The 14,603-nt window shown below is 47.6% G+C and overlaps 5 protein-coding genes and 1 long non-coding RNA gene across 7 annotated transcripts; 4 read left to right on the top strand and 2 right to left on the bottom strand.

The window, feature by feature from the left end:
• Positions 1 to 1,113: 1,113 nt before the first annotated feature.
• Positions 1,114 to 3,208, top strand: Alg10 (alpha-1,2-glucosyltransferase Alg10). Of its 2 annotated transcripts, XR_004470063.1 has the most exons (4): positions 1,114 to 1,389; positions 1,452 to 1,922; positions 1,977 to 2,978; positions 3,058 to 3,128. XR_004470063.1 is itself a non-coding variant. In XM_033383233.1 (3 exons), exons 1-3 carry the CDS (start codon positions 1,237 to 1,239, stop codon positions 2,700 to 2,702), a joined length of 1,350 nt encoding a protein of 449 aa, XP_033239124.1. In that variant the 5' UTR covers positions 1,114 to 1,236; the 3' UTR covers positions 2,703 to 3,208. The 2 variants fall into 2 exon arrangements, 1 of the variants encoding a protein (XP_033239124.1); XM_033383233.1 differs by having other exon boundaries at positions 1,977 to 3,208.
• wls (Wnt ligand secretion mediator) lies at positions 2,872 to 5,285 on the bottom strand. The gene is made up of 2 exons (XM_001353900.4): positions 3,809 to 5,285; positions 2,872 to 3,750 (listed from the first exon to the last, which is right to left on the bottom strand). Exons 1-2 carry the CDS (start codon positions 5,115 to 5,117, stop codon positions 3,371 to 3,373), a joined length of 1,689 nt encoding a protein of 562 aa, XP_001353936.2. The 5' UTR covers positions 5,118 to 5,285; the 3' UTR covers positions 2,872 to 3,370.
• Positions 5,286 to 5,326: 41 nt separating this feature from the next.
• LOC26532800 (uncharacterized) lies at positions 5,327 to 7,209 on the top strand. Its single transcript, XM_015187848.2, has 5 exons — positions 5,327 to 5,656; positions 5,711 to 6,062; positions 6,121 to 6,389; positions 6,450 to 6,609; positions 6,674 to 7,209. The coding sequence occupies exons 2-5, from the start codon at positions 5,723 to 5,725 to the stop codon at positions 6,844 to 6,846; spliced, it is 942 nt and encodes a 313-aa protein (XP_015043334.2). The 5' UTR covers positions 5,327 to 5,656; positions 5,711 to 5,722; the 3' UTR covers positions 6,847 to 7,209.
• LOC26533713 (uncharacterized) lies at positions 7,194 to 7,994 on the bottom strand. Its single transcript, XR_004470068.1, has 2 exons — positions 7,871 to 7,994; positions 7,194 to 7,805 (listed from the first exon to the last, which is right to left on the bottom strand). It is a non-coding gene; the product is annotated as an uncharacterized lncRNA (long non-coding RNA).
• Adck5 (aarF domain containing kinase 5) lies at positions 7,805 to 10,178 on the top strand. Its single transcript, XM_001353899.4, has 5 exons — positions 7,805 to 8,149; positions 8,219 to 9,058; positions 9,114 to 9,279; positions 9,342 to 9,688; positions 9,753 to 10,178. Exons 1-5 carry the CDS (start codon positions 8,135 to 8,137, stop codon positions 10,062 to 10,064), a joined length of 1,680 nt encoding a protein of 559 aa, XP_001353935.3. The 5' UTR covers positions 7,805 to 8,134; the 3' UTR covers positions 10,065 to 10,178.
• Positions 10,179 to 11,283: 1,105 nt separating this feature from the next.
• On the top strand, positions 11,284 to 14,528 carry LOC4813145 (inactive ubiquitin carboxyl-terminal hydrolase MINDY-4B). The gene is made up of 8 exons (XM_001353898.4): positions 11,284 to 11,526; positions 11,585 to 11,799; positions 11,877 to 12,045; positions 12,154 to 12,219; positions 12,294 to 12,364; positions 12,493 to 12,646; positions 12,727 to 12,798; positions 12,892 to 14,528. Exons 1-8 carry the CDS (start codon positions 11,338 to 11,340, stop codon positions 13,438 to 13,440), a joined length of 1,485 nt encoding a protein of 494 aa, XP_001353934.3. The 5' UTR covers positions 11,284 to 11,337; the 3' UTR covers positions 13,441 to 14,528.
• The last annotated feature ends 75 nt before the right edge of the window (positions 14,529 to 14,603 follow it).

Genomic DNA, 14,603 nt, shown 5'->3' with positions numbered 1-14,603 from the left:
TCTGCGTGATCGGGAGAGTCCTGCCAATCGACTGCTATCGGAAAAAAGGACATCCATTTCCTCACGATTTTCGCAAAAAATCATGATGGTTACATCATTAAATTTGCAAAAAATCGGCCTCATTTTCGTAGCCGAGATTTTGATGCCGTTCGACAGGCTGGATCCCCACGGTCCTGGCAAAGTAGGTCCTGCACCGATCTGGCGCCATATATCTGAGATATAGCCTTCCGAAGATGTGGATGTGCAAATCATTCGAATATTTGTTTTTTCTGTACGCTATATCTCAGCTATATGGCAGCCGATCGGAGCGTGGCATGGCTCTGCGTGATCGGGAGAGTCCTGCCAATCGACTGCTATCGGAAAAAAGGACATCCATTTCCTCACGATTTTCGCAAAAAATCATGATGGTTACATCATTAAATTTGCAAAAAATCGGCCTCAGTTTCGTAGCCGAGATTTTGATGCCGTTCGACAGGCTGGATCCCCACGATCCTGGGAAAGTGGGTCCTGCTCCGATCTGGCGCCATATATCTGAGATATAGCCTTCCGAAGATTTGGATGTGCAAATCATTCGAATATTTGTTTTTTCTGTACGCTATATCTCAGCTATATGGCAGCCGGTCGGAGCGTGGCATGTCTCTTCGTGATCGGGAATCGCGTTATGCCATTCTGCAACATTGCCGGTTGGGCGGGGTGACCGTTACGGTATATATTATCAATTTCATCAATCTATTAAATTGAATTTTTAAAGGTATTTTTATGAAGGAAGGATTTAGAAACTTCCATACACAGGTTTTTTTAGTTTTCGTTCTCAAATCGTACTTACGTGCAGCATTTATTATAATGCATTTTATATCCTTTCGCTCACTCACTTTCAAACAAAATCTATTTGGCGCTAAAATTTGGTGGGACTTGCTCTCTTTTTTTTTGGGATTTCATATCAATCTGAGAAAAGGTCTTTATTTATTTATTTACGTTTTTAAACCGTATCTTTATATTAAATTAACGGAATAGGGTAAACAATACATCCGTACTCCGTTTGACAAGCTACAAGCTATTCGTCAGTATATTTACGGTGTATATTTAATAAGAGACGGTATATTTTGGTATATTTCTGAGGGAAAAATCCGCGGGTCACACTGAACAGCAGCCGGTGGGGTCAAAAATAACTAAACAAAAGCAACTAGGAGACAAACTCAATCGAAGGAGCCAGTTCCGCTGGCAGCAGGACTAATCATGAGTGGATCCTGGAAACTGGTCCTGCCCATTGGCTTTGTGATGTATTCGCTGCCTCTGTTTCTGCGAGTCAACGGTACTTCAAACTACATAATCGACGAGGAGTTTCATATCCCACAGGGCCTTGCTTTTTGTCGAAAACAGTTTGACGTGGTAAGTACTGGGCAGAAACCAGTCGGCCACGCTCGCACTCATTGACTCACTCTCATTTTCAGTGGGACCCGAAGATAACAACGTTTCCCGGCCTATATCTGATTGCCCTCATCTTGAATCCATTCAACTACTGCACAGTGACGGGCTTACGCCTGCTGAGTCTTATCGGCGCGGGCATCAACATAATGCTGCTCTACAGGATCCGACGTCGAACGTTGGCCGGCACAGGCGGCAATTCCTATGCGGCGCACGAGGCAATAACCCTATCGGTCTTGCCGCCACTATACTTTTTCAGTCACCTGTATTACACGGACACCCTGTCGCTGACCATGGTGCTTATGTTCTACCACTTCTGGCAGCATGAGGCACACTTGCCCGCGGCTGTCTTTGGAGCTGCCAGTGTCCTAATGCGCCAAACGAACATCGTGTGGGTTTGCATGGTCACCGGAATCACTGTGCTGGACACGCTCGTCCAGCAGTGCGCCAAGAGGCGTGCAGTGCCCAGAGGACATATCAGACTCCTAGGAGCAGATGTAAGTAGCACAGAATACATATTTTCGTTTACCAAGTGATCCCTTCCCTTCCAGATGTGGCTGCAGCTGTTGGGCACTCCCCAATTGCTGTTTAGCTGTATATTGAGCATTTTGGCCAAGTGCTGCTTTTACATATCCGTCATACTGCCCTTCGTTGGATTCCTGTGCATCAACGGTTCAATTGTAGTGGGTGACAAGAGCGCCCACGAAGCCTCCCTAAATCTGCCGCAAATCTTCTATTTTGCCATATTTACTGCTGTCTTTGCCGTATCTAACACATTACGCCAGCTTCGTCCCGCGGTGGAGATGCTTCGCCGCAATAGAATCTTCGCCCTTCTGGCTGTGGTCTCAATACTTACGGTAATCCACCTAAACACGGTTGTGCATCCATATCTGTTGGCCGATAACCGTCACTACACTTTCTATGTTTGGAGCCGCCTGTATGGTCGGTTCTGGTGGTTTCGCTATGCCATGGCGCCTGCCTATCTGTTCGCCATGACAGTGCTCTACTGCGGGCTGCGTCACATGCCCGACAGCTTTAAGCTGATGTTTCCCCTCAGCCTCGTGCTGGTTCTGTGCTTCCAGCGGCTCCTCGAGCTACGATATTTTCTGGTGCCCTACATCCTTTTCCGGCTAAACACGCGGCACACACGCAAGGGCTACTCCGAGTGGCTGGAGTTGGGCGCCCATCTGCTCCTGAATGTAGCCACATTTTATGTGTACTTCACCAAAGAGTTCTACTGGCAGGACTACAGCACCCCGCAGAGAATCATTTGGTAAACCCAGACCCGACCTCAGAGCCCGATTCCACCATTCACATATTCTATACCATTCCCGAAATTTCGAAACGATCGCAATGGCGAGCAGACAGATTCACAGCTGCAATATTGCATATGGTTTAAGCATTTATCAAACTTCTGCGTTAGTTTTCTGATGAAAATGCAGCTCCTTGCCATTTTAAATATTGCTTTTTATTCGTTGCATCGCTACTTGAGTAAGAAATTGCTCTACGTTTTCAGTTACAAAAAATGGGGAAGAATTCTACGCATAGGTTTGGTAAATATATAAATATTAAAATGGGGCGTATGCCCCTAAATATTACTTGATAAATACATATGTATATAAAATCTTACAGGCTATTAAATTGGACTCAAAAGATAATACTGACTGCCGAGGCAAACATAAAGAGAATACATGTATCGAAGGGAAAACACTTAGAGCATGCTGAGAAAATCTACCGAAATCTATCTGGTAATGATAATAATAAAGATAATTAATAATGCTGATCAGATTGTTAAGTGCGAAACTAGGCAAGAAATGCTACACTCTACTGCTAATAAACTGAGCGTTACACACACTTTGAGCGCTACAGCTGCGGGCCAAAGACAAGTTGTAATCTTAGTTTGGCCCACAACTGAATGAAAATTCTCCTCCGCGGCTGCGACCCCCTATTCAAAGGCCACCTTGCGGGTGAAGGAGGTGAGCGAGGATATCTCACTGGGGTTGGAGTCGGAGGGCAGGTTGCTGAACTCGATTTCCTCGCTGGCCGCTGAGGCCACGATATTTTCATTCGACTGCGTGGTCTCGTCACTGTGGTGCATTGTGGGCCACTGTTTGTGGCTGGGAGCGTACAGGATGAGCAGGGCAAAAATGTAGATGTTCCACATGCCGTATACGCCGGTCAAGAAGGCCGAAGTCAGCTGAATCTCAACGTCATCATTCCATTTCCACTGGCCCTCGGCCATCTGGCCCATGATAAAGCCGGTCACGGTTAGAGCGGCGCAGAGAAGTGTGGCCAGCATGAGGAATTTGAAGCGGTAGATGAGTCCTGGGTGGATATTTGTCGGTTTTATTTCTATAAGGTCTCCCAAATTAGTGTTACTCACCCTCATAGTGCAGGCGACGCGCCTGTGACATTGACGGCAGCGAAGTGCGCTTGTCACCAATGTTCTTGAAGACCTTCGAGATCATGTAGCACAGAAACAGGAAGTATACGGCCGCCGAAACTCCAGCCAGAAGTATAAAGCTCATGGCCACTTTGGCCCCCAGCGGGGTCGTCCAGATGGAGTAAAATGGATTGCGCAGCTGCACTCCTCGTTCGGAAATGTCAAAGACAAACAGAGAGATGCATCCGACTACGACGGCGGAGAGATGCTTCCAGTAGCGCGACCGAATAGTCGATTTGTTGGAGGAATCTTGGATCAGCATGTGTTCCCCAGCAAATACCAGCCAGAACGAGAGCAACATGGCATAGAAAATGCCCTGGCGAATGTCGCTCAAGAGAAGCATGTAGGGCATCTCAATGGTGAGCGACAGGTACTCCAAGGGCAAATTGAGGAATGTCAGGGCTCCGCCGAGGTAGAGGAGCATGTACTCCAGCAGGGCCGGTGACCTTTGCAGCAGATGAACCCTGCGCCAGAACCAGACCATGATGCCCACCACAAAGGGAAAGAGCAGGGTTTTCAGCATGAGCCAGACGTGGGTGAAGCCACCGTTCTGGTGGATTGCAGTCAGCGTGAGGTCGTGCATGTGCCCAAACTGGAGGTTCATTTGCTTGGGCGTGTCCAGCGGGAAGCGCAGATTCAGTAGATAGAAACTGTGATGCAGGGCCCCAAGCTCAAAAAGAGGTATCATGTCGCAGGTGTAGAGCGTCTCCGAGCTTCCGATATGGGCGGCAACACAATCAAGATAACGATGTTCAACGCCATGCGCGTACAGCTTCCACGCGTGGTCGGGATCCCCCTTGTTCCGGTAGGCCAGGCGCATGTCGATCGTCAACTGTAGCTCCTTGGGGGGTTCGCGCAGCTCCGAGGAGGAGTCATATCCGAATTCCACTTGCAGCACGCCAATGAGGTTCTGTTGCCAGCGCGAGTAGTCCAGCACACGACTGTCGCGCGGTAGGGGCATCTGGAAGACGTGCACGATCTGGTTTGCCAGCTTCATCGAGTCCTGTTCCACTTCCTCGCGGGTAACCTGGGTGCAAGATCCTTCGCCACGCGAGTACAAAAAGAAGCTGGTGTCGTTCTGGCGCGCATGGTTTTCCCTGCACAGCGAGCCAAGCACGTTAGTATGGCCGGCGGGCACGGGCGCGTACAGCCCACCCAGAAGGAAGCACAGCACTTGACACAGCAGCAGGCTGCCCACCAATATGGACAGTTTCCGTCCGCTCAAGTTCTCGAGTATAGTTCCCGACATTCTGACTGGGGCGAAGACTAATGGCGACTCGAGCTAATGAACTGCGCCTCCTCTGCGTACACTACTGGCTAAGGTAAACAATTTGTTGCACGCTAAAAAAAACTTCAAACGCACCGCTGCAACAAACAAAGCGGCGGCGGCGGCGTTCGTATACAGAATAGCGATGGTCGAATAATCGATATTCAGCAGCCAGCAGCAATCGATATTTGACAGCGATGAGAAAACAGCTGTTGCATCTACACAGTGGTTTGTTGATAAACGCCACGCCCCCTCTTTCCACAGAAACTATTAAAATAAAACGAATAAGTGGCAGCAGATGGTCATATGAATAAGATAAGTGGATAGTACACTCAGGTAAAAGGTCTACAACATTGGTTTGTTCGTGGGTGCTGCCTCAGGACGTACTAGCGCACATTCGCTCAAGCGAGCGGAAGGCGAAAGCAAAAGGCTCGATTATTGCTCGCTTTAGGTGCTCTTTGTCTGACCTAACCGCTCCCTCACGTAAAACAATATCATAGAGAACTCTGCTCTCCGTTCTGGTAAATGATCAATTAATGTTCTTGGCGATCCTTTATTAATGCTTCTGTATTTAGCGCATCAACAAAATGCCGCCTAAAAGGAAAATCCGCACTAATGCGCCCCGCGGAAATGGAATTCACGCAAATGGGTATCAAAACTGGGACAATAACGACGACGAAAGACATGTCAGTAGCTTCGCATTAGAGGATAGTCCCAGTTCAGACTTTGAGGTTGTTTTGACTGGGAAAAAACAACGAACTAATGGCGAGCGGGCGAATCCCACAAGGGTGTTGAAGCAGGAGAATTGTGCGGAAAGAGAGCTTCACAATCCTATAGATACTGAGCCGGAAGGTGCCACCGACTTCGATTCAGGCTTGGGACAGTTGATTTCGCTCAACAACATATTGTACAATAATGTATTAAAGGGTAAGCTTTTTGAATTTTTATTTCCCTTCATTCGGGTATCACATTTCCACTTCCACAGAGATGCTAGACCGTCTTAAAAGCATACAAAAAACACAGAAAGCCATGGAGGAATGGCAAAAAGATAGGGACGCGAAGATCTTCGCGAGGCTGGACAAAATTGACAATGAACTGGAGGCTTTGCAGAATGGTACCCTCGCAATAGGAGCAGCCAGTACGGACAGTGGTCAGTGGCCCACAAAAGTAATACCGCTGAACCCATTTACCCTAGTATCCGAACTTGAAGCATTGGAGAAAAGCCTTCAAGACGACGAAATTCTTAAAAGAATGGTAAGACGAAAGGTTTTGATATCTTTTCGTTTTTACAAAACATTATATTTTGTGCACCAGGTCAAGGAATTTGAGAATTTGAATGCCAGCGACTACGAGAAATACATTCGAATGTGTTGGCGTAAAATATTTGTGGACGAGCTGGCCGAGAAATATTGCTGGAGGGGAACCACGACGAAGAAGTGCATTAGGCCCCTCTCCATTACACTGGCTATTCGAAGTGAGAGTTCATTTTAATTGTTAAGTGATTGCTAAATAATTACCCTTGTTCCCTGCTTTTACAGGTGCATCTAGAAAAAAATATCGCGATTTTGATGAATCCGTTTTCGACCGGGCTTCGCAGAAGTTTTTCCAATATGCACACGACCGGCTTGTGAAACTTGCGAACTATGTCACGAAAGCAAAGAAAGTTAATCGTGACGATCCCTTAGCTATCCCAACCTCTGATAATTCTTAAACCCCTCGTAGGCCCAACGACAAGTTGGGGTTGCAATATCAGATCTAAATTTAAGTGTTTTTGAGGTAGATTAAGGCAGCTGCGTAGAGCAGGAAAAGGAATCAAACAGATGTCATGAAAAACTGCATATGTACATACATAGACAACAGGCCCGGACAACCACTGATCTATACGAATCGGGTATATCGCTATACTCTTTGAGTACAAGGTATAAAAAGTCTTGATCAAGAAGAAGGCCTTCTTCTTCAAAAGAACGACATGTGCCGCAGTGCCTCTTTCAAATATTTGTATTAAAGTCCTTTTGAATAATTATAATTGAAAATGAAAGAAAAGAAAATAAAAGACAATTGGATTTTAACGAAATATGCATTTTTAAATTTATGAAAAATATGCAGGCAGAACGCCATAAATTGCTTCCGAACTCCTAGCCGTCCATACACAGTACAGGATGTGGCCAACATATGTCTGGAGCATCGCAGATGGACAATGTAACAACTAAAACTAGTACTAGTACAATGGAACTACTTGTTAAACTGCAGAACATAACACACATACAAAATCGAATTCTAATTTATCCATGGACTGGCTTCTTGCCCACAAAACTCGACGGCTGACGGATCTAAGAGCTGATCCTGATTTTTAACTTATCCTGAACGGCGCAAAACACCGATTCCCAATGTCCCCATCGACTGTCTTTGTTAACATTTTGAATATGGGGTTCTCTTCTTCTTTCACCCACTTTGCGGCGGCCTCTCTGTCCGCTTTGCATTGGCTGACTTACCGTTACTTTTTCTATGTGTGCATTTGAAGGTTTCAGTCGAGGGATGACACCTGCGCCTAGGGATGGACTGTTCCATATCTGCGTGTGTTAATAGATATTAGTTTTATATTATTAATAGATGGGGTAAATACATATACTCTTCCCTCATATAACAAATATTATATATGTACAAGCTGACCTGGAAAATGTTGTTCACCATTTAAATTATCAATATTAATTTCGAAGCTAAGTAAATTCACTCACCACAGCGGAAGACGTCACCGTTTTAGTAAATTCACCGTGGGCTGGCTCATGATGACGCAGCGGGAGCCTACCGCCAGAACCGAAGATCTGGTACCGTCCATAGCAAATTCGTGTGCGGCGTGTTTGTTGTGTGAACTGGCTAGTGACTGAACTGAAACTGGAAAATGTTGCCGGACCGTCGAATCACTTACAGCTGTTCTGCAACAACAATAACAGGTGTTTACGGGCACGAAACCTTTGCGCTTTGAACGCTTTGGAAAAAACATGCAAAAAACTCATGTGAGTACTTTTTATAAAAAAGGGCCGGGAACGCTTCTTTCTGATCCTTCCCATTTTGTCGGCCACTAGCGACTGCAGCAACTACTACAATTGGGCAGCAGGATTCGTATTAGAAGATTTGGGAGACAAAGTCAGGTTCCCCAGAACAGTGAGAGGAGATCATTTCCCATTGGACGGGTGGGCCTGGTCCTGGCCGGTGTCGGCGCCATTGGCTATGATGGAATTGTCAACGACTTTACGTACTGCGGGGCGTCGGTGCGCTTTGTGCGCTCTCTCAAAACAGCCGGACTAATTGCTGCGGACTATATGTGGCTGGACGAGAACGTTGCCGAATACGAGACCAGGCTGAAGGCGCTGCACCAAAAGAGTGCCGAGCGCCTGCTGGAGACGTGTCTGCTCAATGGCGGCCTTTATATAAAGGTGGGCCAGGGCGTTGCGGCCATCAATCACATACTGCCGATCGAGTACACCAGCACACTGTCAAGGCTGCAGGACAGATGCATCCCGACGACAAAAGCCGATGTGCGCAAGGTGTTCCACAAGGACTTTGGCCAGCTGCCCGAGCAAATCTATGAGGAATTCAACTACAAGCCGGTAGCAGCAGCCAGCCTGGCCCAAGTGTTCCAGGCGAAGCTGCCGAGTGGCGAGCACGTGGCCGTTAAGGTGCAGTACAGCGATCTGCAGAAGCGCTTCATCAGCGACCTGGGCACCATCATGTTCCTGCAGGACATTGTCGAGTTCTTCTTCAAGGACTACAACTTCGGCTGGATTTTAAGGGATGTGCGCAAGAATCTGGTCCAGGAGATGAATTTTGTGCAGGAGGGCCGGAATGCCGAGCGCTGTGCCTTCGATATGAAGAAGTTCAACTTTGTTCATGTGCCAAAAGTTTACTGGCCGTACACCAAGACGGTGAGCTCGCTATTTATCCTGTCCGGAATGCTTCGACTAAAGTTTTGTCATTCAGCGCGTTCTCACCCTTGAATGGATGGATGGTTGCAAGATCAGCGACCTTGAGGCAATAGCGGCCCGAAAGCTTAGCGTGCAGGACATCGATGTGAAGCTCTTCAACACGTTTGCCGAGCAAATCTTCTACACCGGCTTTGTGCACGCCGATCCGCATCCCGGCAACAGTGGGTAACAGGGCAGGCTCCAGGCAACAGTCAGTGCTAATTCTATCCACCCTCCCTCATAGTTTTTGTGCGTAGAAATGAAAGCAGTGGGAGAGCCGACATTATTCTGCTGGACCATGGCCTGTACGAGGAGCTGCCGGTCGAGGTGCGTGGCCCGCTCTGTGAGTTCTGGGAGGCCACCGTGTTGCGCAACGAATCGAAGATGCAAGCTGCCGCCGAGAAGATTGGCATCGCTGACTACATGCGCTTCGCCGAGGTGCTCTTCCAGCAGCCCATTCGCATCCGCGGTGGCAGAATCCGAAGCAAATTGTCGGAGGAGGACATCCAGCACATGCAGGAGGTGGCCCGGAAGAATTTTGAATCCATAATGGGCACTCTGAAGGAAATGCCGCGCAGCATGCTGTTTGTTGTATGTTTCTTCTTGAAAATAAGCTCTTTAGCTGTGATTTCTAACCAATTTATGTCGTGCCTAGGTCCGCAACCTGAACACCGTGCGCGCCATTAGCCACCAGCACGGCGATGTGGTGAATCGGCCTCGTGTCATGGCCCGCTACGCCCAGCGTTGTCTCTACATGCAGCGCGGCCGAACGTCGCCGTACCAGTACGTCTGTTGGCTGTTTCGTCGTGTATACTTTGAGTATTGCCTGTGGGAGTCGGCCTTCAGGCTACGGCTTATAAGCATGTACTTCAATGCACTATACCTAGTGGGACGTGCCCCAGCGTCGGCCAGGACGGTTATGCGTAATACGCTGACCCAGCCAGACGGCTCCCCGATCCCAAGCTGAGCCCACGTCATTTTTGAATTATTGAACCTATAAATTAAGCAAGAAAGTGTATTTGTATGTAGGGATTATTGTGTATTAAATAAGGCCTATTGCATAGGCATTGCAGTACTTTAATTATTGGCCCCTTCAAAAGTTCGGGGCGCCATATCTCGGGCAGATGGGGCCAGATAGCCAATTTTGTGTTACTACCGTGTAATAATGGCGTGTGAGCACATAATATATATGTATACTACTGTTCTTCATAATCCGTAAGCCAATTAAATGTCAATCCAAGTTAACACCTCCCGAGCTAGTTAGCAACTGCCCGTCGGAAACTGATATGAAAACCTTCCATCAGACGCTGCTGGGTTGTCCTTCAACACATGGTTGGGCCGGGCTCGCTCTCTGCAGTGGGATTTACTGTCGTTCTGTTCAGGTGTGCATGTCAGGGTCTGCACTTTAATGAATCGCAGGCGACATGCCCAAGGCTATAACCGAGCAGCCCCCCAGTTATTTGGCCACTTTCACTTCCATTTAGGCCCTCCCAGAAATTCAACAAATCAATCGTATCGCCATAAAAGAAGTCTAAAGTGCTGTCTAAATTTAAAATTTCTCAGCCGAGAATAATGCGGTGGCCAGTGAAATGTTTTCGGTGCTTTTCATGGGAGTCCCCCCGGTGTTAACACGGGCACACGTGTTCCTGCCTCAAAATGGGCGTCAACTACATATTTCCGGTTGTGTGGAGCGCTCTGACAAGCTTCAACATGCCAAATTCCTGCAAAATATATTGCACATACGAGTATGGGCAGGGCCAAGCCCATTCCCATTCCCAGTCCCAGTAGCAGTCTCTGAGCTTCTCCGTAACACTTTCACTTCTTGTGCCACATACTATTGCATCGGGTTTCGTGTGCCGCACACAAAACTAAATTCAATTCAATTTCATTTAAAGTTACTTTCGTTGACTGACAGACAAGCGAACGACCCTCCAAAGCTAATCCTGGGCCCAGCACAGTGGGCCAAAATCGGGCAACACCATGCAGAAGTCTCCTATGGCATCCCCAAGCCTGGCGCCAGGCGTCTGGGCAAATTCAGTATGTGTGGTGCCCACTGTCAGGTGGCCACTGGCATTGCCGTGAGTCCTGGCTGACTGCTGGCTTTTGTTTCGTTGCGCATACGCCTCGTGCGCCCACGACTAAATATGAAATTAAAAATCCATTCTGAAGTGTGAAATAGCTTAAAAGCAGCTGTCTGCCATGCCCATTCCCAGTGCCAACGTTCTCTCAGGCTCAACCCGATGCGGAGCCAAGTCCAGACAGGGCACAGAACTGTGCCTCGCGAGAAATCATTCGCCAACGAGTCGCAGAGTGGAGCAAAGGTCTCTAGCGGAAACAGAAATCATCCAGCGGAACACGACATCCAATTAGAAATGAACAAGGAGTTCATCACCCAGGGTGGTTTGCCCATAACATCCGAATTGGCAACGGTAGGCAACGCCTCTTTCGTCGGCGATACGGTGATGATGTCTGTCCTGTCCCATTTAGGATCTGCGCAATCTGATCTTTGGCACTGCCGCCATCCCCATGCGTGCCGAGTGGCTGCAGACGTCCTTTGTCTTTGGAGCGCCCAAGGAGGAGCTTGCATACGGCCTTCGATCGCCCCGAAACGCCACCCGTGGCCTGCTGTCCGTCGTCCAAGGATTCGTTCTCAAGTATTTGCTCTTCGCCCGCAAGACCAGCCGTGTGGCTGCCCTCACCGAGTGCGTGTTCGAATCCCCCTCTGGAATCCACAGAGCTCAGCTCATCCCCATTCGCATTCGCATGTGTGTTCTTCCAGCCCGCTCCTGGCCAACGCCGAGATGCAGAGGGAGGCCCTCTTCTGTGCCCTGGTAGAGATACTCCGAACCATTTCGGACAAGGGAAAGGTGACCATGGTACTGCCGTCAGAGGACGAGGTCTTTGTGGATCACAGTGCCAGCTACTTCCACGACTCGGTAACCGAGAAGGTGAGTTCCCCCGTCCCGTCCCCCTATTTCATGATGGAAGCCCTTCGATGGGAAAGAGATTTCCTTGAAAAGAACACAGGTAGAAAGTGCATTCCCAATTCGTTGCAGCTCTATGTCTTTACCCTGTCGCCCAACGAGGAGCTAGAGCATTTTATGAAGCGGAATTTCAAATACGTAAGACCCAGAATTTGCACAATTGAATTATACGTTTCTCTGATCGAAAAGTATCCCTCTAACCCGCTTCAAAGTTTTCAGAGGAAGAGACCCCTGGCACTCTGCTGTTTCTTTATAGCGCCGTCCTCACGCGATCCATGGGAAAGTAAGATTTCAGCTTGATCCAGTGTCCGCATATACCCGTCATGTATCCATATATCCTCTGTATCAGATGCATTCTGTAGACCCTTATCATTTGCTATTCGGCGGTGAATACTTTTCCAATCGTTGCAGAGTGCGCACGGACCTGGACTCCTCGAAATCCTCGCCCCTCACAATGAGCAACCACGAGGAGGGCTCTCTGATGATTGTCACCTTGTTGCTGACGGGACGTGCCACGCCCTACATACACAACGGCGTCGTCAATGTGGGCGATGAAAGTAGCTATGTGTGTAACGTAACCCGAAGAAGAAGATATAGATCCAGATAGGCCCCATCAAAGGTATTGAGTTTCGTGTTTGTTTTCAGGCGGTTCCGCAGTACGGAGTGCTCAAACGATGTATGATCGGTCTGCTGCTGTGGGACATCGAGTCCTCTAGCGTAAGTACGGACTTAATGCTCTTATTTTTGTTCTCTAAAACTGTGGCGATCCGCGTTATATCTATATTTGAAACTTTCTTACTGTGAATACAGGCAGCGGTTAATCAATCCCGACAGCCGGGCTCACGGCTCAAGACGCCCAACTATCCCATCTGGGTAACGAGCTGCACAGGCCACTACGGTGTGGTGTTCAACCGGAATCCGGACCTGCTGCGCAACTACCACGCGGAGTCGCGCTTCGATGTGAACTACTATAGCTGTTCGGGGCATCAGATACAGATGACCATCGACAATCGCACGTACAATGAGCAGGCATTGGTCATGTTGGAGCGGCAACCAATCACACCGGAGGGTACCTCGATGGCGGGAAAGCCAGCCGGAAAGGATGGAGAAGCGAGCGCTGCTGCTGCTCCGACTCCGGGTGGAGGTGCTCCTGCCGGTGGCGGTGTGGGTGCCGCTAGCGGCGGCGGTGTTGGTGGTGCTGCTAGTGGCGCTAGCGGTAGTAGCGATGTGGTCGCCAAGGAGGAGTCAACGCTCAACACGCCGTTGCAGCGTTTGATTCGTACCAAGTGGGAAGAGGCAACTATAAGCTTTCACGTGCAGCCATCGATGTTGAGTTATCTTTTTAGTACCACACAGTAGAGTGCACTCCGGATCGAGTCGATCGGAACTAGGAATCGGTCACACCCGATACCCGAGAAGCTGTAGGATCAGCCCGACTCCTTTCAAACCCCGCAAGTGATCTTATCTTAAATGTGAATTTTGCAACCGCTTTCTCTTCGATTGATTCGAAGCTCTCCCGTTTGAATAAGATCCCTGCAAGTCTTGTTGTCCGCATGTAAGCTTGGTATGTTGTCTCTTGATCTATGATATAAATCGACTTTCTTGGCGAATGACCAATGCACATAAGGTTTGTTTCTTAAGTTCCAAGTAGTCACAATAGATAATATTTTTCTTATCTCAAACTCTACTCTACTCTACTCTACGTAGAACCTAGATGTGTTTAAAAAAAGTTACAAAGTACATATTAAGAAGTTTCCGATTCAATATTTTACTATTTGCAAATTGTTAAAGGAACGAACCCGAAAAGAAGGGTAGGATCTACTATAATACATAAAAATAGTGACCAGATTAGTGCCATTTAATGTAAGCTTTTAGATGATGCACTGTCCTCTCTTATCTGTAGTACTCTTACGATTATCCCGCACTCTTCATAGTAGAATCCTACTGTTGCTGTGCATCCGACGAAAATTCAGAATTGGTACTTTAAAAGATACAAAAAAAAAGTATATCTGAGAGCAGAGATTCGAACCAGTTTCGAAGTGCCCAAACAGCGATGGTAAATACACGTAAAATATTGCAAGTATCTGATCGAATGCGAACCAGCCATGGCATATGTCTGAACAGTTGAGAAAACTTTCAGCAAATGGGAAATGCTGGGACGAGGCCTCTCTTTACGCGAAGAGCGACTGCAGGAACTCTAAACCAGTTGATTGATGCTGCCGCCTGGAGCCACTAGTCGATAGATAACTCTTATATATAGTAGATCGCCAACACGCTTCGATTACTCCAGTTGCACTTTCCAGTTTATAAGAATACGACATATATATGTATCTTTGTTTCGAAATAAATTCCATGTATAGATTCTCGAACCATTCCATCAGTTTGTTCTCATTGTGTGTAGAAATATGTATTGTATTAATAAAAACAAGAGATGGGGGAATCATGTATGTACTTTGAAAATGGTTTAGAAAATTGATAAATTTATTGAAAGTTATTTTGCTTAAAAAATGATTGAAGTTCTG

Source organism: Drosophila pseudoobscura, chromosome X (genome assembly GCF_009870125.1).
Source record: "Drosophila pseudoobscura strain MV-25-SWS-2005 chromosome X, UCI_Dpse_MV25, whole genome shotgun sequence".
In the NCBI taxonomy this organism is placed as follows: Eukaryota; Metazoa; Arthropoda; class Insecta; order Diptera; family Drosophilidae; genus Drosophila; species Drosophila pseudoobscura.
This window is presented reverse-complemented; position numbering and strand designations above follow the sequence as displayed.